The sequence below is a fragment of the Lepisosteus platostomus genome, chromosome 6 (genome assembly GCF_059453375.1).
Source record: "Lepisosteus platostomus isolate fLepPlt1 chromosome 6, fLepPlt1.hap1, whole genome shotgun sequence".
In the NCBI taxonomy this organism is placed as follows: Eukaryota; Metazoa; Chordata; class Actinopteri; order Semionotiformes; family Lepisosteidae; genus Lepisosteus; species Lepisosteus platostomus.
Window position 1 is genome coordinate 24,805,954 of NC_142616.1, and position 24,052 is coordinate 24,830,005.

The window sequence follows — 24,052 nt, forward strand, 5'->3', positions numbered from 1 at the left end:
AATTTTCTAAAACATCTGTTTAGTAATGCTTGAACTACTTTATATTAATCTTTTAATCCACATAGGGAAACTAAAGCTTTATTAAAATATTGTGGAGAGAATCAGATATGATAGTCATTATTATTCATTATAGTGCCTGTACATTTTGGCTGTTATATAGTTATTCCCATAACCTCCACTTATTGAGGTTATGTACCGTACCATCTCACTCATGATACATCTTGTAACATACCAATAAGCCTCACAAATATATTTTTATTTTAAAAGTATGGTATATGTATTGATATATTGGGCAATCCTTTACATTTTGATTTGATACTCTACCACTACATTAAAATTTTCCAATAAATGAAATCTTGAATAGTTATTTTGTAAAATTGCTATATTTGTGTGTGTGGGAAAAAATATTTGGTAGAGTTAACTGCATATTAGAATGTGAGTGAAGTACACGCAAGTACGTTTATAGAATGTTTAATTTTCACACCTTTTATAAATATATTTTAACCTTTTTATAGTTGTCACTTTGATTCACTTCACAAAATTGAATGATTGTTTTCACAGCAACCAGAAAATGACTGGCAAAAAGTGGAATACCTGATTGAATTTGGGGAGTGGCTCTACTGCAGTCAGTTCCCAATCTCTGATGCTCTTCTGCAGATTGACTGGGCTATTGATGTTCTCCTGCAAATGAAATTTGAAGACATGAAACAATATGGTAAAAACATTATTTATCACAGCACCATAAATACAGTAAAAAACATTAGTTAAAAATTAAGTATGGGTCCATATTTAAAAAATCTGCTTATTAGGCATTCCTTTTGTTTCAGTATTCCAGTTGTTAGTAAATGTCATAATATATATTGTTGAAGATGTTAAGTCATTCTCCCAGTATCATAATGCATTTTTTTAAAGTCCTTTATATTTTCTTAGAAATTGAAGAAAAACAGATCTCTAGGTCAGTTGGCATGCACACAGCAGAGAAAGAGAAGACTGAAACTCATGAGCAACCAAAAGCTTCTAAAATGGGTACTGTGAGGTTGCTTTTTTACCTTCCTGCCCAACACATTATTGAAAACTAAACTTTTTGAGTGCTTCTTGCTAAATTCTTAAATATTGTTTGCTTTTTTTAATTTATAGATTTTACATATATATAGTTAAATTGTAGTTTAGTAATCCCTATGTAATTGTGTTTTTTCCTTCTTTACAGAAGAAAAGGCTAACATGAACAATCAAGTATCTGTGAGATGTCAGTCAGAGATCGGTGTGAAAACTGCAAATTCCAATCTGTATGTTGCTGAACTAAAAAATGTGAAACAGCTTGAGGCTCTATTTAGAGCTCATACATTAATGGCAATCATTGGAGGTTGTGCTTCGCCTCAACACCAACAACATTGTCTTATGGCTTATACTTACATATTGCGCATCTGGCAGGTAATGCTCTGTAATTCAAAATTATATTTAATTTTAAATGAAATTTAAAAATTTCAAGGTGAATAACAATCAAAATAACTCCAAACTAGTGTCTGACAGTGACATGACTATAATGTGTTTTCTTTTTAACTAACTGTGCTATAACTTTACAACAGGTATCTTTAGCAACTGCTGGTGCACTTATTAAGGATTCACTTAAGAATCCGTCTATCCCTCCTTCTCAGCCTACACCAGTTGCAACACCAAAGAAAGACAAAGGAAAAAAATCTAAAGAGGTAATAAACATGAAGGCATGCGCCTAAGTGTATAATATTGGAAACTCAAAACATCAGAATGTTTTTAGCCAAAATACATGGATTACATTTTATTGTAAATTTGTAATAATCCAAGATTAACAAAGTTTGCAGTGGAATGCTTATAAGTACCAGCTTCATAATTTAAATATTTTGTTGGATCAGTACAGTATTGTAGTAGCTCCAGCTATAACTTTATATTAAGGTATTAATACTGCATACTTGACATAGAAATATACAAGAAGGCTCTTCCTAGTAGTGTAGTAGAAAGCACCCTCTTAGCATTTTCTTAGTGAAGTGACAAATATGATTATTTTTATATACAGCCACCACTGCCTCCTCCTGTTGTTCAAGAAAAAATTAAGCGAAAGGGACCCCTGGAAAATTTGCCTCCTAACCCTGAAGAATGGGCTGGCTATGACTGTCCTGAGGAAGTCAGACAGGCTTTCAAGCAGGATACAAGTTTGTGTTCCGTGAATCAACAGAGCTTTGCTAAACCTGTAGGTGAATCCAGTATAGTCTACCATAAGTGTTTTAATAAAACATTTTAAATAGTGTATATGTAAACTAATCTTTTTAGTCAGTTTTGTTGTTTTCATGACCTACTGTCTTCCTCTTTTTTTTGAGTCTCTGAAGGGTGAAGATTAAATTCAATATCTTAATAACCACCATTTCCCCATTAACTGCTGTAGATATTATATGTAGCCTAACTAGGTATGGTTGGTAGCAAATCAATTGACTGAAAATGTTGTGTACTCTACATTAATAATATACACAATGCTTGATTGTTTGCTTCTTTTGAATTTAGACTCAAAGTTTATTCTTCCTGGATCAATTGGTGAAAGAGCTAGAGTCATTGTCCTTAACTCACTTGACATTACCTGTTCTACAACTTGCTGAAGTAATTGCTTATGTGGTAGCAGACTCCAAGAGTCTTTCTGACCTCTATCATCTGAGGTAATTACATTATTTCACTGTAATGCTTGTTTAAACATTGTATTTTCAGTTGATGAATATATGCAGATTTTGTTACTTGTTGATATTTTTTGCTAATTTGTATAACCATGGACTACATGTAATTTTTCTGTGGTCAGAGATGTATAATTTAGCAGGGCAACCGTAGCACATATTGCAGATCAGACTGTCTACACAGTAATTGGATAAAAAAGAAGGAAAGTATACATATTTTCATTTTGTGCATAGCAATAAATTGTGTTAATAGGACTCAATATGTTGTTTTGAATGTTTTCTCATTCACAAATGCTTTATAAGGTTATATTCAGTATTCTTTGCTGTGTGGAAGTTAATACAAATAATATTTTGAATTTATAATTTTGTAGGTTAACGATTTCTGCAGTAATAACCTCTTTCTTTTTTTCAGAGTTGCAAAAACGTCTTCACAGCTTGGCCTAAATGTGTCTGCAGCATATCATGAGAAAGTTGTTGGAGCAGTATTCATATATGAAGAGGAACAGATGAAGTATCTATTTTCAAATCAATCTATCAAGTGTCCTTTCCATGAGTAAAAAAAAAAAGATGTGATATTTTTGTATTTTTCTTACTCATCAGTCACGTTTGCCTGTCCTTTGTACTTAGGTTGCAGTTATCAGTCAGATTAATCTAATCTTAGATGTCAATAATCTATTACAATTGAATCTGAATTCTGAACAGAATTCTGAGCTCTGTTTATTTGTTAAATGTTTTGCATGTAATATTTCTCCAGGTGTCGACAAAGTCTTGCTTTGCAGAAGGAGACAGATGGAGCAAAGATGAATCCCCCTGAAAACAATACAGGCAAAGTAAATCTTCCCATTCATTGTTTTCAGTTTCAATTGTACTAACCAGATTAAAAAAGCCTACCAATTTGATTTATATCTTATGTTACACTTGTATTCCTCTTCTAAAATAAGTAGGCAAAAAACAAACCTATTCTAACTCTATTTTTCCTCAGAAAGTATTTTATGACAAAAATAATTTCCTTGGGAGAAAGAAATTAAGTGGATTATGTGTTCATGATGTGTGGCTTGACAAGGCTGAAATATTACTTGATATGGGTTTATACCAACCAGCAAGATTGCTGTTGTCTGAAGCCCATGTGGTTGCCAGGGTAAGTAAATTATTGTTGACATGTTTGAAGTGTAATCATGGTGCTGTTTGTGTCCTTCAGATAGTAGGTATGGTGGTTGAATTTACTGTAGCTAAATATAACTTCAATTTTTCTGCTTTTGCAAATGTTTAAGTCCATTTAAATAATTGTTTAACTCTGATAGAAAAGAGTTTTAAAGGTTTCAAAGGTTATCTGTGGTGTTCTGCAGGAACTTCATGACAAATCTGCAGAAGCACAATGTTTACTTCTTTTTGCTGTTTTGGCCAATTATGAAAAGAATCACAGTCAAGCCAAAGCACTTTTAGAAGAGGCACAAAATATTGGTGGTGATGAAAATTTCTGGTTCAGAGTGACCATGTGTCTCGAGAAGGCTACGTTAGGAGGAGATGGCGAAAACAAGGAAGCACTGGTAAATGTATACACTTATAATATATATATTGATGTGATTGTTTGAAAGCTTATTGCTAAAATGGGGCTGTACAATGGCATGGTAGTTAGCATAGGTGGGGAGCTGCGTCAGCATATGTAGGCTGCAAATGAAGATTAAAGATTCCTCCAAGCCCATTTTTTCTTATTTCACCTCTAACGGCCATGATCACACTAATCTCTCCGTCTGTGTTCTCAAAGACGGTTTTCCGAACTCATACATCAGAAAGACTACAGAAACTAAAATTACAGCTAGGATCACACCTTCCCCCTTCTCTTAACGACAGACTACTTTTATTCTAAATTCTCTCTATTCATTGTAGGTTTAATTTCACACCTGACTTCACACCTCCTGATTGGCCTCTCTTTCTGTACCCTGCCTCCCACTCCCTGCCTCCCGCTCCTCCTCTCTCCCAGCTTTTGTTCTCCTGCTACATTACCTTTGCTTACTACCCTGTCTTTCTCACACCTGAAGAAGGCTCCACAGCCGAAACGTTGTGTTTTCTTTCTTCTCTTTTCAGCATGGAATATACCTGTGACTTGTTCCCTGGTAGTTAGCACTTCTGTCTCATGGCTTCAGTTTTCAAAGTTCTTTTACATCCTTCGGCACCGATCTATGTGGAGTTTGCATGTTCTTTAAGTGTTCACATGGCTTTTTTTGGGGGTACTCTGATTTCTTTACACCTGTCAAAGACTTTAAGTGAATGATTGATTGAACAGCCTATATACTGTAGGTGCAAGCAGAAATAAGAAATAATAAAGAAGTTCTGCAGTACTATAATTCACAGATAATGAAGGAAAGGAAACCGTGACAACTGTTTTGTTAATTTCACATTGGTGTTTTGTATCTTTAACAGGCTTGTAAAATTTTAGAGCACTCAGTGTCGATTTTCAAATCTGCATTTGATGAGCAACGTAACAGAATTCATGTCCTGAGATTCATGATAGCATCTCTGGAGACCAGGTATTTTTTACTTTCATAAGACCTAGTAAATTACAAAAAGGAAATATTACAAAATGACAATGTCAAATGCAGGGTGACTACTTAAGTGTTTCTTTCTGGATTAAAAATGAAAAATACATTGACACCACCTGCTGGATGAATTTACACGTATTTTCACATGTTGTTAAATTTTAAAATGATCCTTGTAATCCAGACAAATCCTTTAGGCACTGTAAGAATAATACTTAGTTTACATGCGTGGAGTTTTATGTTCTAAATAACGTACATTGCTTTTATCTTTGTAGAATAGCAACACTAAAGATTCAGTCATTGAAACATAACAGCAATAATCCGAACAGCATGCACACAGACCCTGAGACAATAAAGACATTGATGGCAAGCTGTGATAAATTAAGACAAATTACAAAAGAGTTTTCCCAGCTTGGAAAAAGAGAACAAGAAGTGGATGCAATGGTCACACATGCAAAAGCATTAAGGTAAAGTTTTTTTATATATATTGTTATAAATAATAGTTGCTTTTTTCAGATCAACTATTTTTTATTTTCAAAAGATGCAGAATAAACCAAATGCCTATGGAAGCCCGTTTCCGCCAGGTAGTAAAATAAAACGCGCTATGGTATCTCAGAATTGCGACTTAGTATCTCAGAATTGCGACTTAGCAACTCAGAATTGCGACTTAATAAGTCAGAATTGCGACTTAGTATTCAGAATTGCGACTTAGCAACTCAGAATTCCGTCTTAGTATCTCAGAATTCTGTCTTAGCAACTCAGAATTCCGACTTAACAACTCAGAATTCCAACTTTATATCTCACATTTGCGACTTCGAAATAGCTATATTTCATTGTCTGTCCTTTTGTTATTGTAACGGATTCGGGTTCTAGGGCTTGTGCCCTCGCTGCTCCCACCCTAGTTCGTGCCTCACTGCATTGGCTCGAATCCAGGTCTTGGCAGCTGAGCTAAAGAACACTTTCTTTAACCCCGGCGGCCAGCATCCCTGTTATGCGCAGGGGAGGGCGGTGCCGTCACCACACTGCAACCAGATCGTACACCCTGTAAGTCGGCCGTCCCGTTACACTATTTTCATGAATCGTACAGGATCATAGGATCTATAAGCCTGAAGACTTGTCTTGTACAGTGCCCTGATACAAATCTAATTAATTACACTAATTTTTATAGAATCCCATTTCCGCCAGTGAGGCTTCCATAGTACCCGGATGGAATAGTGCACGGTGGGCTTTTTAAAAATAGTTTTTATTTACGGAGACAGAATATGAAATAAGATACAGAAATAGGCACTTCACATCCAGAGGAATTCCCAATTATAAAAGCTGAAAAATACTTTTTACGTATTTCCATTGTATGTCCTTTTTTACTTAAAAAAGGTCTTCTTTAGCTCAGCTGACAAGACTCAGGTTCAAGCCAGTGCAGCGAGGCACGAACTAGGGTGGGAGCGGCTAGGGCACAAGCCCTAAAACCCGAACCGTTACAATAACAAAAGGACAGACAATGAAATATGGCTATTTCGAAGTCGCAATTCTGAGTTGCTAAGTCGGAATTCTGAGATACCATAGCGCGTTTTTTTTAACTCCCTGGCGGAAACGGGCTTCCATAAAATGCACCCCCCGAACTACTTGCCTTAACTCTCATACCCATAACATAACAAAGTTTAATGCACATGAAACTAAATCAGACATATAATGTATGTTATTGGCTACTTAGAATACAATTGCTGTTTTTTGTTATTTTCTGAAGAATGCTTGCACGCCACACTGATGACAAAGATAGCCAGCATCGGTATCTTTTAGACTCCTACTTACTGATGCATCAAGCTGTGGCACTGAAGGAGGAAACACTTCTCAATATACTCAGCCTGCTTCAGCTTCAGGAGGTACTATGCTTTTTTCATTAAATCAGGAAAAGTTTAAATAAGACTTTAAATATATTGAGGAGATGGTCATTAAACTTTTTTTAATTTTTCTGTAAAATGTTTTTTTCATTGTTTCAACCTAACAAGAATTACATTAAAATATACAGTATTATCTGAACTATGATTAGGTTTCTAATTATTACATGGTAGTACTGTAAGAACCAAATATTACTTTACAAATCTGACACATATCAAATAATATAAAAACATTCTTTTTTCAAAATTGGGTGTACTCTAAATGTGGGTTACGGGGATTCTAACGATAAATCTGCTAAATTAAATTTATTGGAGTTATCTTCTGAAAACAGTATCTACTAAAGCAAAAAAAGAAATAATGAGATATTTGAATTTGTAAATAGCTTAAAGATGCTGAACTGATTTCTGTATTAAAAAAACCTATGACTAAAAATGTAAAAAACAGCTATAAATATTTTTTTTAAGACAAGCCACGTGAAGGGTATGCTGCTTGGTTTCATAAAGACTCCGTTCTGCCAAACTTTATAGGCCATTTTATTTCATCTCATGATACATAATTGACCATAAAATTAAAAATAGTTTTTTTCATTCAATGGAATGTTGTCTTTTTGAATATGAAGTGTATGGATTTATGAAACTGACAATTATGTTTATACAAACATTTACAATATTAGATCATTCAGTTCAGTTCAGTAAACAAAACAAATATGTAAGAGTATTTAAGAAAAGCAATTAAATATTAATTGTTTTTAACAATTTTTAATTTATGAATTAATGGTTTTTAATCTTTATGAATGTTGCATGCGTTGTAATCATGACATGAAAGATCTAACTTTTTAAAACCAATAGATGGCGCTCATACTACAATTTTAATGTCAGCCACTCAATTGTACTTTTGCAAATGTAAGAAACAGGCACATGACTCTGGATCAACAGAACATGTTAATATTGTTGCAAAATGTTTTTTGCACCATTTTATTGGTGCAAATAAATGAGGGATACATTTCCATGTTAGAGGGAATCGGAGAAAATCATAATCCTTTGTTTTAAATCTACTATTTCACTTAAGGTCACAATGTTTCTGCTGTCATTAATGGTTTGTCTAATTAGCTGCATGATTCTCTACCAAGACCATGTGGTAATACCACCTTGAGAAAAAGGGGGATGCTTAAATAATGCACAATCACCTTGAAGTAATTCAATTTAGGGTTTTACACAGAAAATGATATATACGTCTAGGAACTCTTGATTTTAAAATGAATAGCATGGACGCTGAGGTGCTTAATGTTTATTAATAGTCATGGTGATTTTTTTCCTTTTGGGTTTTTTGTGAAAGATTTTTTTAGAGTACATATTAAGTAAAGGAAAGAATATTATCCAACTGTAAGAAAATAACTATAGTGCCTTACAAAGGTTTGTAGATACTTCTTACAAATTACAAAATGATGAGTACACTGAAAACTAATGATAAGTTAGTGTAAAAATATTTTATTTGTGTAATTATTCATACCCATGAAGTCAATATTTAGGCAGCAATTATAGGCTCAGGTCCTTTAGTGTAAGTACTAACTTTGTACAGTACTTAGTGCAATTTCCGAGCATTCTTCTTGACAGACATGCTCAAGCTCTTTCAATGTGCTTGGGAATCACCGTGGACAGCAGTTTACAAGCCCTTCTACAGATTCCCAGTAGGATTCAAGTCAGTTCTTTGGCTGGGCCATTCAAGGAAAATCATTTTCTTATTCTTAAGCAACTCCATTGGAGCCCTGGTCTTGTGCTTTGGATCATTGTCCTGGTAAAAGGTGAATTTTTGCCCTATTTCAAAGTCTTAAGCAAAAAGGTTTGTTTTCAGTATTTGACAGCACTTTGCATTATCCTTTTATTTCAATCCTAGAAGGCTTTCCAGTAACATGATACAAAAGTAAAATTTGATGTTACACTCACAAAAAAACATAAATTCTAAATTTAAGTTAAATTCTTTCAGACAAGAAGAATGACCTTACCAACGATGAAGAATCTAGCTATTTTGAGACTTTCTCTGGTGGACATGACCTTAAATATGCTTGATTTTCTATGCAAAGAAGAGAAAAGACAAGCTTTAGCTGCTGAAAGAAAAGATCGTGTTCAAAAAGTGGTAGATGACTTTGTGAGACCCACACCTGACTATACATCTGTACAACAGGTAATTCCATCCAATTTTTGGATTGTACATTAGTTTCTCTGCATAGCTGAGGATAAAATTCATGTTAAATACTATTTTGTCTGTTAGAATGCCTATATTCATGTTGCAGATTCAACTTGTAAATTGAAATTTAATATTTGTGACGGTTTTCTCTTCTCCATGTTCTTTCAACTTTGATAATTTATCTGTAAAATACTTTAAAGTCATTAGCTTTTGCAGACAATGATTACAATATGCATACAATACTGTTTGAAACATAAAGTTCAGTATAAGGTGTTATCCAGAAATTTGCATTACATTAAATATGCAGGAAAATATTGGAAATTCTCCAAAGAAAATTCTCCCCACTTTTAGGAATGGAGAACTACAGGCAAGACATTGGGACAAGTAGCTCTGACTCAATTAGAAGCTATAAATAACTTTTGTGTTGGTCCTGTGGAAATGAGGACCAGGTCCTTGTGCCTGCTGGGAAAGTGTCTGAGATTTCTTGCTGTTCAGGTGGACCCCCTAAATTCTTCAATACAGTGGGAGACTTCATTTATGGTATGGAAACTTTGTTACTTTCACCAATCCAAGTTAAACAGTAATTACCTGTACACATTTTAATTTGTCTTTTATACTGGATTGAAAAGGGTTTAATTTCTAGTTTTTAGCACAGTCTTTCTGAATATTTAGAAAAAAGCAGCTATAAGTATTTTGCATATTCTTTAAGCTAAAAAAATTCAAAAGAGACGCATTTTATTGAAAGATAAAATTGAAATTAAAAAAGTAATGATTATTGTCTCAAACATTTCAATCGTTTATCTTAATTACTATTATAAGAGCAGAAAAAATATAAAAACATGTTGTAGTTAATTCAGTATTCATAGGTGCAGAATCATTTTACAATGCACAAGTCCAATGCTACTGTAATACATTTTACAGAATGAAGGAAAAAGTAGTTTACAAGAAGATCCTGCTGGAACGGAGAAAAAGCTTTCATCAGGACAAAACTTGGGAATTGGTGGACGCCAGAAGGAACAGCAGTTTTCATTAAAATCTGCTAAGATTAGGGTATTTTGTTATTATCATAAAACTAAGTGTACAGTATGTATAAATACATTTTAGAGGTGTTTTGTTATGAACAAAATGATTTTTTACAGCAAAATTAGGAATATTGTCATCACAATAAATTAGGGAATTGCCGACATGCCTATTTTCCGAATATAAACAAGTAGAGTTCAGTTTCATGCTGAAAAGTGCAATTAAAATACACAATGTGAGTATGGGCAGAACAGTGCAGTCAGAAATACACTGAAGAATAGAAACAAAATATAGATATTAGAGGGATGATACACAAGAATGATTAGGAGCAAATTAAGAGCCATTGAAAACTTTGGAAAAGTTGTAACTGGTTACAGTTTAGCAAAGGATACACTCAGAAATGTGTTACCCATTGTGATAAAATTTTATTCATTGAGAAAACAAGTGGTCAAGTTTTAATCAGTCTTGTCTGTTTATGATATGATACAATTTTATGTTTGGCACTTGATTTATAAATGCCATTTAGAATAATTACACATTCATCCCCTTCAGTATGTAAAAATGTAGGTTCACCTAGACGTTAACCTAAAATATGTCTTTAATATGTTTCATTCATCCTTCATAAAAAGAACAATTCACTGTTGGTCATCATTAATTTCTTACAAAGCAATTTTAGCATAACCATGACTGTTTTGCTAAAGATATGACACAATCAGAAACATTCAACTTGCTATATTTGTTTGTGTTCTGTTCTTCAGAGTAGAAGAATTGTGGCCCAGCAATTCCTGGCTCAAGCAAGTGAAATACTGGCACAAGCTGTCAGTTTATCGCTGAACAATAAATTCACTGAAATCCTTGCAGAGGCGAGTCTTAATATGCTTGAATGTTTTGGACATTTTGATCCAGCTTCTTCTGGTCAATATTTGGCCCTGTACCAGGTATGACTTACGTACAAAGGTATTAACAACTGACTGGATTTAAGTCATCTGGGAGGAAAAATATATGCAGTTATTTGTTGTTATTCACTACAAGTAACTTTTAGCTGCAGTTTGATTGCATATAGTGTATATGGCCAAATTTGTATTTCAGTGTTTTTAAATTATTTTATTAAAATATATCGGTATGTAATAAATTTAATTAAGAAATCATTTTGGTTTTTAAATTCATTTACCCAAAATTTGCATCTACGTTTTAAAGGATGTTATCTTTAAAAAAATATTAAAATGTCAATAAATGTGAGATTTAAACTGTATACAACTGTATTTTTTTAACATTGAAGACTTAATACAGTGACTGTAGTTCTTAATATTTTAACAATATCTGATTTTTTTCAGAGCTGTTACTGTTCACACATGATGAGTGAGATTCTTAAGACTGTTAACAATGATACTAGTAGCTCCCAACTTTCTGCATTGCTGAATCTCCATCATAATTTACAGTCTAAAAAGAATGAAGCACCAAGCAATCTACAGAAAACTGTTGAAGAGACGCTAAGTGGGATTTCAAAGGTAATATATAAATAAATACTATTAATATAATTAATACAATAAATAAAATAGTACAATGATATAACATTGTGAAGTATTGCTATAATGGAAAATGAATTTTCAATTTAAAAGTTTAAACAATGATTTATCTTGAATAAAGTGATAATGTACAGTATGTTAATTGTAGTGCTTTATCTGTGATTTCTTAGACATTAAAATATTGATTGGGGAAAAAAAACATCCATACCTTTTACCTTTTGTCTTTTACAGGCATATACAAACCTGAATATTCATCCACACCACCTCAACCTTTTGAATGACCTTCCAGTTAACTTTAAAATTGTAATACTTCAGCATTCAGACAATGGGTATGATAACCATTTAAAATACGACAGTTTGTCTATCTCTAGATTTTAGAAATATGCAGAGTAACAATACATCTTCTGTTGTTTATATAGAAATATGCAGAGTAACTAATGTGTACCTTATTGTGATATATTGTTTATATAATCTATATTGTAACAATTATAATAGGGGAATTAAATGTACATATAAAACAGCTCATTCTGAATGCATTGCCAGAGTTCCTAGATTTTGTCACCAGGGGGCTGCTTAACAAACAGTAGTGATGGAATAATATCTGTGTTTTCTACCTGTTCTGTGACTACTGTTTCTTGGCACATTTTCATGTTTTATCCTGCCTTGCACCATTTGCTTGGTGGGATAGGTTCTGACTCCTCTGCTGCCCTGTATTAGATAGAGTGAGTGGAAAACTGATGGATGAACATTCATGTTTTACAATGTTTATACAAGATGGAATTGTAGTATTTTCTAGTATTTTTAATACGAGGGCTTTTCTAAAGTTATCCACAGCATTTTTTCTCATTAATTTCTGGAATTGTTTTTCTCCATGTAGAAAATTTTCCCTTAATCCACATAAATCCACCATATTTGTAAACTGATTTTTGGAAATATTTTAGCTTTATATTCAAACACTAAAACATTGTACATGCCACAGCAATATATGAAATCACTTAAATTATTCAAAAATCCACACAAAAATGTGTCATTACCACAGGTCTGTATTGTATGGAGCGTTTATTGAAAAAACAAAACCAAGTGACAGTCAGAAAGGAAAGGGGATTCAGCCATCTGGTAAGATTTGATGTTGGTCGTCTATTTTATCAATATCTTTCTTGTTATGGTTACATTAATTGAACTGTCCTCAAGTGTTTTGTCAGTAACGTAGATCTAAAATACAAAGCAGGTTATTTCTTTGTCATCTTTTTACTCTGTTACAATTTGAAAAGTAAACCTAAAACAGGCTCATCAAGGTAATGTGCACATGGAAGGCAAACCTTTTTAAGGATGTCTTAAACTGAGAAACATGTGGAGAAGAGCATGTTTAAAAAATACATTTTTGCATATTGTAGTCTAAGAAGTAACCAGTTCTTTTTGCCTCACTTTTTCAGTGTTTTACCTTTTACATTTCCCCTCTGACAGACATTACTACACAAACTAAGTTGATTATGGAAATGTGCTTGTCCTGTTGTCTCCTTCCTTCTTGCTTATTTATTAGCAAGCACGCTGTCAGAGGATCTCATTAATTTCTGATTCTGAAATTTAGAATCCAGAGTAACTTCACCCTGCAAGGAATACATCTCAATTTCCAAATGGAAAACTGATATTTGATCGATAGGAATCTCATAAGGATCACTTTTTAGGGTTTTAAGAGCAAAAACTCATTATATTTTTCTATCAATAATGGTCTAGCTGATTCACAGACCTGGAATACAAAAGTTTCTAAACAACATTCTAATGTCACATTATGCACTATTTTGAATTCTTCGGTTTTAATGTGCTTTCGAATATTTGATTCCAAAATAAATGTATTAATTTAAATTATCATGTATAACATTATGTATATCATGAAATTAATATCTGTTTTATACATGTCTGAACACATTCTGTACTGCTGGGGCTCATTATTGTTTATGGTTCTTCTATTTTGGACGTAACTCACTAATGACTAATAAGATAGTTGTTGTTGAACAACAACACTCAAGTTATTCCATGGTTCAAAGCTTAATAGGATATATTACTTCAACTGTAGATTGACAGTGTGATGCATAAAAGATAATGTTTTGCAAATTAATTGAATTTGCAAGAAATTGATTTCTGTGTATAAGTATTCTAATGTCTAACTGCTTGCTTTTGTCTCAGTTCTACTAACATGTATAACCTTGGATATTATATACCCAAGGTTAGCTAGGTCCTTGGTTTTAAACACAGCTGTTTTTTTTTAACTTCCAAAACAAACTAGTAGACTACATCATAACACTCTATCATCAATTCCTAGATGATCCTCTCTGGGAATTACTTCCCATTTACACAACCTGAAGCAAATTGGTTTGGAATAAATCTACAATAATGAATGATAGCTTAAGGAGATTGATATTTGAAGAAACAACTCACTGGGTCTATTATTTGCATTTTTCTTTATGACAGGTACATTGGTGTGCACTAAAGTTGCAAAAACAATTGTAAATCCAGAAATATTCTTCAGGCTTCTTACAAGCATTCAATTTTATAAGGAAGAGACAATGCATATTCTTCTAAAGGAGCAATATCAGCTCAGCCATATTGCACAACATGGAAACATGGAGCAAACATTAGAAGATTGTGAAAAAGGAACAAATCTAGTAAGTCTGCTGTGTTTTATTGGTTTGGGGTTTAACTTTGTAAAATTATATTGTAGAAACAAAGGTGTAGAAGATGCCAAAGGATGGGAAAAAATCTGTTTATTCTGAAACCCTGGTAGTACAGGCAAAATAGAACATGGTCTGTATTTTGTTGTGTTTGTAGAGAAGCACATGCACATTGTAAAGGCTCTTGGATTGGATTCAAACAGGCTGTTTATCAATTGACTTTGTATAGATGCCAGAATAAGTGTTACAATACAGTACCTCAACATTTTGCAAAATCTTAGCTTTTGTCTCAGCTGTATATCTTGACAAGAATAATATGTTCAACTGCATTTCTGTTTAATTTCTTGATTGAGAAAATCACCAAAGAAGATGAACTTGCATCTCAGTTCAATGATACTGTTAAACAAATGGAAGATTACCTAAATCCTGTTCTTTCCCAGCTTGACATTTCTAGTTTCAGGTAAGTAAAGGTGATATTTATGGTTAAAAACTTCTAGTAGCCTGCATGCTAATGTTTATGCTGTACTTTGAGAATCTAAAGCAACATGGAAATTATTGATATTAACAGCTGATTAATCACCTTTAAAAACTTTGGTAAAGTCAATACAAGGTGGTGAATACAGGGATAATAAAAAAAAATTGTTGATTGAGAATCAGGCTATTAAACATTTAACATTTGTTACTTATTAAAATATCTTACTGTGTGTGTATGTATACTGTGTATATATAGTTCAAGAAGGTAGCTGCGTCAGCATGTGTAGGTGGCAAAGGAACAAGTAAAGGTTTATTCCATGCTGAAAAGAAACACAACGTTTCAGCTGTGGAGCCTTCTTTGGGTATTAGAGTGCAAGGTCAGCAGCTGATATAGCATAGAAGAACAGGAGGCGGGATGTGGGGGAGGCAGAGTGGGCACAGTGGGCACTCAGGTGGCGTGAAGTCGAGAGAGGCAAAGAGAGGTGTGAACTCAAAACCTGTAAATGAATAGAGAGGATTAGAAGGGGGAGGGTGTGATCCTAGTTACAGGATAATTTTGGTTTCGGGTGTCTTTCTGCAATAGGAGTTGAGCAACCTCTCTTTCTCACACTGGAAGAAGGCTCCATAGCTGAAACGTTGTTTCTTTTCTTCTCTTTTCAGCATGGAAAAAACGTTTGCTTGTTCCTTTGCAGCCTACTGTACAGTATATATATTTTAAGCCTGGAAATATCACTGTTATGAAATACAGAACCACATAACTTACAAATTGATCATATAAAGTTGCATAATATTGATGTCTAAATTATAGTCTGTGGAATTGTGCCTGTTCCATACAGAGTGTCTTTTAATGGTAGTCTTAACAGTTATTTTAGGGTACTTTCCCAGAGACCTATTAAGGATAAATCTTACATGCTCAAGTCAGTGCTGAGGAAATAAAATATTGTATTATAATATTTGTTTTCTGTTTTTTTAATTAATGTACAGTATAATTTAGTGTGCCATTTTTTATCTATCTCTTACAGGGTACAGACTCCATCAGCCTCCATTTTCCATTTGCCAGAGTCTGGCAAGATGAAAGACAAAGAGGAGAAATCTGCAGCTGACAAAGGTTTATCTGGTGTGTACCTAATCAGTTCATTAACACTGTGTCCAGCATCATAAAGGATGGAAGTTTTTTCACTTTGTCCTCATGAACAATAACAAGGTGGCAGTGAAAGCTGATGCGGTTAACCTGTATTTGGGTTTCAGATTGATTTGCAGATTGGTTTACTGAGTGTTACTGATAAAATCTGAAGCATTTCAAAGATGAAAAAAAATACAGAATTATCAGTGTACTTATATGAATTAACTGGTTGATATTTGCTGAGATGGTTGAAGTAGGTATATCTCAAACGTGTTTTTTTCTCTTTATTCATTGAGTAGTTTTTATTTTGATCTTTCACTTTTTCATTGATCCTTTAGCACCTGAAACATTAGTTTAATATATCTAGTAGACAAGAATTAATTATTTTTAATAATTCATTAAATCTTTAACATATTTCAGGTGGGTAGCTCTGTCAGCATATGTAGGCTGCTGAAAAAAAGAAGAAAGAAAACACAATGTTTCAGCCGTGGAGCCTTCGGAAGAAGGCTCCATGGCCGAAACGTTGTTTCTTTTTTTCTTTTTTTCAGCATGCAATAAACCTGTTACTTGTTCCTTTAACATAATATTGCCACTCGAAAGCTTGTATTGAACAAAGTAGAAGCTTTATGATCAGTAAGTATTTTTTCTTGTACCAGGTGCACCTACTGATATGGGAGAAAGTTTCATTGTACTTGCCGACAAATTGCTCATGGAGTTGCCTTTGGAAGCATTGAGTGTTCTTCAGGAGGATGGAGTTAGCTCAGTTTCAAGAGATTTCTCATTGCAGCTTCTCTACAACCGAATTCAAAGGGAAGAAGCAGGTAAAAGCATTAAAATGGCATACCATATGTAGACAATAGTAAATCAGGAAAAAGTGGTGCTTCTTATGACTGTACACAGCTCTAGGCACAGCAGTTGAAAATTCTCTAGTTTTATGTTTATCAAAATTCACTGCCACATTTTATTTAAACACATAATACATGAAAGAAAATAATATTTTAGATCTGTCATATTACATTTGTATTATTCCAATGAATGAAAATTGAAATTGAAAGTATTGGATTATTAAGTAAAAAGGAAAAACATATTGCAGTTGTCTTCATTTTTATCTTTGTTTATGTAGACTGCATTCTTAATATTACCTAATTTGAATACATTTATATCCGTTTATATATTATGTATATAGTATACATAATTTTGTTTATACGTGCAGTGTGAAGAGTTAAGGCCTCCATTGTAATCTCCTGTTACGTTATCTGAAATAATATTGCAGAAATAAATTAACTTAACTTTCATCTTAATGTTTAGATAATATCAACAGCTTTGTGTTTACTATTTAAGAAATATATGCAATTTACATTTACCTTTGATATTATTGTGACTCTCAGTCACAAGGAATTACATGGAATATAATAGTCCTAAATTAACATTAACAAAACATAATTTAAATGGTCAGGGAAACCCTGGAAAGCAGTGATATACTTATATAATGACTATACCTATGTATAATGACACAGATTAGCTTGCTGTAATTAAAAAGAGGATTCTTGCTTACACAAGAGTAAGTAAGTTTGTCTACAAGGGATAAGGTGTTTTTCAGTGGACAGTATGCTGTGTGTTTTATGTCAGAAATACTGCTGTATATTTTAGTAAGATTAAGTAGTCTAAAAGTTTTCTGCTTTTCTTACATGGAGCTATAGATGCAGAGCATTCAATGCCTGCTGAGAATAGAGGTATTCCATATGAAGCCTAAACCAATTTTAAATACAGACGTAGGTCAAATTAAACATGTTTATTTTTTTTATTAATAATATTGTGTATCTTAGATTTAAATTAACTTATAGATCTCTCTCTCTTATATTTAAGAAAAGGATCGATTTGTATTTTTAAAACGAAGGCAACATTTTCACATACTGTTGCTGTTATTGCATTCAGCTGTGGAAATAACATTGCTTTAGGCAGGCTTAAATATATCTGGGAAGCTTCTGCCATATGCTTGGTAATCTGTTTATATCATTCACCAAATGTTCAAGGTGCCACAATTCAATTTGAAAACTAATGATATTTTATAATGGCATCATAAGCAGAGTCCTATTCCTTTCTTGGTTTATCCTCCCTAATCTCTTTAAAATTCAGATTACAAAAGTACTTAATTTTTTTAATATATCAGCAGTGCTGTTAGAAACTTGTTACTGCATGTAATTTGGATGTCCTTTTGAAATTCACACTCCGGTCTGTTTAATTGTGAAAGCTGTCCAAAGTAAATAACTTCCTCTAAGGATTTACAATGTTAAACAGGACAAAAGACTTTTCATCTTTGAAGTAGCATAATACATTTCACAGCAAAAAATAAATTTAAGTCTAAATTTAATTTAGACTAGACATCTAGTTAAGTGCTTTAGCATTTTAATGATAATGTGATGTGCAGTATGTAGAAGGCATATGTATTAATATATTCAATTTTATTTTCAAAATAGACTATTTAAAGGTTTTGAAACATAAGCCTTACCTGTTATCCCAAAACACCACCTGTTCATCTTTTCTTATGCACTTCTTGTTACTATGCCAGCATAAAAGTATGTAAAATTAGATCTGAGAACTCCTAGCACATCTTGTACATTTTTGTCTATCAATAGGCAAGAACCATCTTTTAATGTAGTTAGGTTACAATCCTGTAATACTTAATGAACTAAGGCTTCTAAATCTGCGCATAAGTACATGTATGGGTATGTGCTAGTGAACTAATGAAAAAGTATTTTATTAGTAAAAGCAATAACATTAGCAATTTAGCAAAATAATTAACTCTCTAGTTTATTAAATTACAAATTAGAATATATCATTTCTGTTAGTCATATAAGGATTATTTTCAATAGGTTGTTCAAAAATGACCTAGAATATGGCGCTAGTCTATTAACTGCAATTTGTATCTTATAAAGCTACTGTATTATTGTTTGGCACTCATCTCAAAATTTATTACGTTAAATTTAAATAGTGAACTTGACAGGTTGGTTTCTTGTGAAGATTCAGAATTCAGTATAGTAGAAAAAGTTACCTTAACTCTCTTCACCTAAGACCTGCATTACCATAATTTTGACAACTGCGGTTTACCATTTTGTGAAGAGGGCATAGAGCCCAAGTGTTATTAGAAGAAGCCAATTTATTATCCTGCACCATACTTTGTTTTTTTTTATAATTAAACATGTTTTATTTAAAACCATTTTTTTAAAATAATTAAACATAATAATTCAATGTAATAAAATGTTTCCCAAAATACTGCACACGTTATTATTTAGAAAGACTTCAAGTCTAGGTCTTCCATAGTCCAAGGTTAACTTCACATGTCCTCTCAAAGGCGGTCTTCTAAAAAGACCATTAATCTTGCAATATCTAACTACTCTGTATTTGGTCATGTTTTACACAAATGTCCGCCTATTTGTTGTTCCGACTCAAACATTCATAATGGTATCTCAATCTTTAAAAAATTTTCCAACTTCTCTTTTCCAAGATCCAGCTAAACACTGGCTTGTAAATCAACTGTTAACACATACACATAGCTGTTCAGGATTCTGGGTGGTGAACAGAATGCTGAACAGCTATGTGTAACCCATACTGGTATCACTAGTATGCCCATGACACATACAAATATTCATTGTGAAAGAATATGCTGGAAGATGTCCCCTGTTTAAACAGTAGAAATAATGATGTAAAGAAAAAAAGCAGTTTGCGGCAGAGCAGATTTTGCACCTTATTGTCCTTCTCTGAATCTCATTCAAACTTTTGAAACTAAGTCTATTTTTTATTATTATTAGATAACCTTCCGCTTGATCTCTATAGTTGTGTAATTTTGGGAGTCAATAGGGACAAAAGTATCTAGAAAAAATAAGATGCTTTCAGTATATGATATTGGGGTATATCACACAGACATCTTTGGATGTAAAGTATATAACAATGTTCAGGGTTAAGAGTTTATATTATTTTAAACTTTAAACTTAGCACAATTATTTTTCGAATATCAGTAGTTATGGCAAATTTCAGGTTAATATGGTTTATTAAAATGTTTACTTCACCTTCTGTGGTGTCATTTACATACAGTATACTATACTATATACTGTGCCATTGATATATATTCATACCATTTGAATTTGTATATATGTTGTAGTTGAAGGTGACAACAAAAAGGAGACCAAAGGTACAAAAGGGGCAAAAGGAAAAGGAGATCAAAGCAAATCCATCAAAGTGGTAAGTTGAGCTAATAAATCTGTTAGTGTGAGATAGAAACTCAATAGTTTTCTGCAAACAAAATAACTTTTTAATACAGTTTGTTCATATGTCACAATGTTTATTGATCTCAAATTAGGATCAGAATTATGTATTTCCATTGATGCCTGTTCAATCTTCTTTTAAACTAGGTACCTGTTAATCGTGCTTTGCCACCAAGCTGCATCCCAGTAAACACTCACAACTTCAAATGTATCCTTTTATTCCCCAATTTACAGAATGCACAAAAACCATTAATCTAGAAATTGAAATAATTAAGTAACATTTTGCCAGTCAACGAAGGGATTATTATTTTATTGCAGATAACATCCCCTTCCATCTGCAATTACACTAACAGATACTTTCTCATAATTGTTATGCAGGATTCACTGTTGAGTTTGTAACACTGTTCATAAGTAATCTGAATACTTTGCCAAATAATAATCTGATTCAAATCAATATTATAGAAGAAAGATGTTATTAATTCAACTCACTAGAATGTAGAAACTAACCTGCAATTTTATAAAGTGTTTTTCTCAATTGAAATGTTATTTTTATTTTGTACTTCATAAGCACCTTGTATCCTTAAAATATTGTCAGATTGAGATATGGGTATTGAACCAACCAATTGGATGACTTACCACTGGTATCATGCATCACTACCTGGTTTGGTTGAACTGACCATTTGTGGAACTGTACCTTTTGTGGTGAACAGGCTGTATTTTTCTTTTTAGGTTAATCGCTGTATCATAAAATGAAAATGTCTGTCATTTTGTAACAGACCCTAAGTTTTAAACATAATAATTTTATATTACTTTATCTTGCCTTAACAATATATTTTAGATATTGTTGACCCTTATAATGATGCTAGAGAAACAGGTAAGTGATTACTTACTGAGAAAATGTGTGCCATATATATGAATCTATACCATGTGTGCACTTGTTATTATAAAGGCTTCAAGTTTATCCAAGAAATCCTATTTATGGTTTGTGTTTTAAATGCATTTTTGTGCAAATATAACTGTTTCTACCCTAGCAAAGGTAGAAGGACCATGCATATGTAAGTAAACCACATTAAGTACCAGCTATCCTTTGGTATAACACATTGTGTTGTTAGCATGATGGCTACAATTGAATTGGCTCTCTCATTAGTCACCAAGGCAGATGTCCTTTATTAGAATGAACCCTGCTCTCCTAAGTATTCTAACTGAGTTTGAAATATGAATTGAAATTGAAATATTTAAATAGTTCACATTATTTAGTTGTAATGTTAGCTTTATTGATATACAGTAAAGATCACAGAAAGATCTACATTGATTAAAAAAATCATTGTTTATTTTACATCTTGTCAATGTGCTCTTCTTGTTAAAAATGCTGTTTACATGTCTTGCAATATTGTTGTTAATGTGTTAAATGGATTTGAAGTATGAGGCTCTTATAATAAACTCCCATTACTAAAACTAGATATAATTTATGGATATAATTTGCAGTTTTTTTTTCCTGTGGAGTTCAAGGATATTTCATCCCAGGAAAAAGAAAACCAGTACTGGTCCTGGAAGGCTTTTCAGTTTTCAGTCCAGCTGTGCTCATACTGACTAAAATCAGCTTTTTATTGGCCTAAGCAAAATTAACATCACCCAGTTCTTTGGAGGATGGAGCTTTAAAGTGATACTGTGGGAGATGTACTATGCATGCCTATATCATTTTAGAATAATTGTTACTGTCTTTGAAAAGAGTTGGTATTGCTGTTTGTTTGATGTTCTTTATTGTTTACTGTGTATATATATGGAATTTTATATAATAGTTTTGCTTAAGTGCAAAATGAAAGAATGTGAATAAAGCTCTTTTAAGGAATATACTTTATTTCTGTAACTGTTGACTAAGGTGAGCATCCATTGATGTAAATACGAAATTCTAGCAAAAATTGCTTCATGATTTATGTCCCATTTGCTGAAACGTATGCAAAATAGCTGTGCTGTGTCTGTCATGGCTTTGTTTTAAATATTTTCTTGGATGTACACTGCACTGCAAAAGTATTAGACATCTTAGAGCAGAGGAACAAGTAATAGGTTTATTCCATGCTGAAAAGAGAAGAAAGAAAACACAAAGTTTCGGCTGTGGAGCCTGATCACACCCGAAGAAGGCTTCACAGCCGAAACGTTATGTTGGAATAAACATTACAGCCGAAACATTACAGCATGGAATAAACCTATTACTTGTTCCTTTGCAGTCTACGCATGCTGACACAGCTACCCACCTGAACAACAGAACTGTCAGGTCTAACTGTTATCTTAACATTAAAATGTCAGTAGAAGTAGAAGAGCCATAAATGTGTTTGTTCATAAGGACGGAAGGAAATAGAGTGAAAAATAGCTAAGACTTTTACACGTTGGTGTAGCAAGATAATTTTTTCATAATTTGAGATTGACAGCAAGGTATAATAAGTAATTAAATGGGCTGTCATTACTATGGCGTATACAGTTATAACTGCTAACACAAGTATCTGAAGTATCCCTAAAAACTCGTATTTGCTGGGGCATCTATGCCAAGATGTCAGGACCTTATGCTGCCTTGGGATATTTTTTTTTTCTGTGAAGTCTTGAGAATACCTTACCTAGCCTTCCTTTAAGGGATACCTTACGTATAAAACCAGATTTGTCCATGTGTTATTAATACCTAGGAACAGACAATCCAGTGGATAAGATGAGAAGAATTGTAGAAGTATACAGCCAGCAGTTCACTCCTCATTGGGAAGGAATTATGGGCAGTGGACATACTCCAAGGTCAGTGTCAATGATTGCAGGCTATGTTACCAAAAATGTTACATACCTGCCTATTCTTTAATTTAATCAGAATCATTTTGAAGTTCAAAATTGAAGTATTATTTTAAATAATATATTTCTCCGTGCGATTTCTAGAGTTTGTGTTTAATTGATCCCATTTGGGGTTTAAGACACTTCCTTGCATTAAAATGCCCAATTTTGAAAGTGGCATGCCTCATGGTAACTTGGTTACCTTCCTCATAAATACTGCATTTTGTTTTTTATGATTAATCACTCTGCAGTTTTTATTGACTAATTTTACCCTTAAAATAAGCCATTATTTGAACATTCAACATCCTTTTCAAATAGTTTTTTTATCTTTGCATAATAAGGACTAATGCATTATATATATATAAAAAATTATGGACTAAGCATCTGGTATTTTCCCCTTACCACCTTACATGGTGTCAATTTGATGGTCTTTATTTAGTTCAATTTCAAAACGTAAAGTGGGAGAGTCAAGCATGATTTACACACCTCTTTCCACAATAAAAGAAACACAAAAATACTATTCTTCCAATAAATTCTTGGCATTTTTAATGATTAATGTGGCTACCATAGTTTTCACAGCACTGATCAGTAATAGAATTTAAGTATCTTTCTAAAATAAGTAGCTTTCTAAAAGTAAATAATTTCTCTTGTTGTTTCAGTCATGCTGAACTTGAAGAACTGATGAATAACTGCAGCGCATTCATTTTCTATGGGGCCGAACGATTTCTAGCGAACATCATACCTTCTAAACTTGTTGCCATGAATTTTCAAGGTATAGTTTGTAATGATTCATAGCCGTTCAGGGACGCCAAATATGTAACGTTGCCATAGCCAAAATGTAATGTAGTGGCTCTCTGAAG

General features: G+C 33.0%; 1 protein-coding gene across 4 annotated transcripts in view; it reads left to right on the forward strand.

Annotated features, from left to right (window-relative positions):
• Positions 1–24,052, forward strand: part of cfap46 (cilia and flagella associated protein 46) — a 58,904-nt gene that overhangs the window by 28,933 nt on the left and 5,919 nt on the right. For 2 of the 4 annotated variants that reach the window (XM_088635011.1, XM_088635016.1), the window contains 29 exons: positions 562–715; positions 931–1,026; positions 1,208–1,431; positions 1,587–1,706; positions 2,051–2,224; positions 2,533–2,681; positions 3,106–3,204; positions 3,448–3,523; positions 3,676–3,831; positions 4,040–4,240; positions 5,115–5,221; positions 5,506–5,697; positions 6,975–7,110; positions 9,110–9,307; positions 9,662–9,850; positions 10,232–10,360; positions 11,089–11,268; positions 11,665–11,838; positions 12,088–12,185; positions 12,896–12,972; positions 14,326–14,519; positions 14,873–14,985; positions 16,022–16,116; positions 16,779–16,943; positions 20,282–20,361; positions 20,532–20,592; positions 21,223–21,258; positions 23,060–23,162; positions 23,852–23,964. In XM_088635011.1, the coding sequence (XP_088491137.1) occupies positions 562–715; positions 931–1,026; positions 1,208–1,431; positions 1,587–1,706; positions 2,051–2,224; positions 2,533–2,681; positions 3,106–3,204; positions 3,448–3,523; positions 3,676–3,831; positions 4,040–4,240; positions 5,115–5,221; positions 5,506–5,697; positions 6,975–7,110; positions 9,110–9,307; positions 9,662–9,850; positions 10,232–10,360; positions 11,089–11,268; positions 11,665–11,838; positions 12,088–12,185; positions 12,896–12,972; positions 14,326–14,519; positions 14,873–14,985; positions 16,022–16,116; positions 16,779–16,943; positions 20,282–20,361; positions 20,532–20,592; positions 21,223–21,258; positions 23,060–23,162; positions 23,852–23,964 (3,889 nt within the window). The remainder of the gene's footprint in view (positions 1–561; positions 716–930; positions 1,027–1,207; positions 1,432–1,586; positions 1,707–2,050; positions 2,225–2,532; positions 2,682–3,105; positions 3,205–3,447; positions 3,524–3,675; positions 3,832–4,039; positions 4,241–5,114; positions 5,222–5,505; positions 5,698–6,974; positions 7,111–9,109; positions 9,308–9,661; positions 9,851–10,231; positions 10,361–11,088; positions 11,269–11,664; positions 11,839–12,087; positions 12,186–12,895; positions 12,973–14,325; positions 14,520–14,872; positions 14,986–16,021; positions 16,117–16,778; positions 16,944–20,281; positions 20,362–20,531; positions 20,593–21,222; positions 21,259–23,059; positions 23,163–23,851; positions 23,965–24,052) is intronic. The other 2 variants (XM_088635012.1, XM_088635015.1) reach the window with 2 other exon arrangements.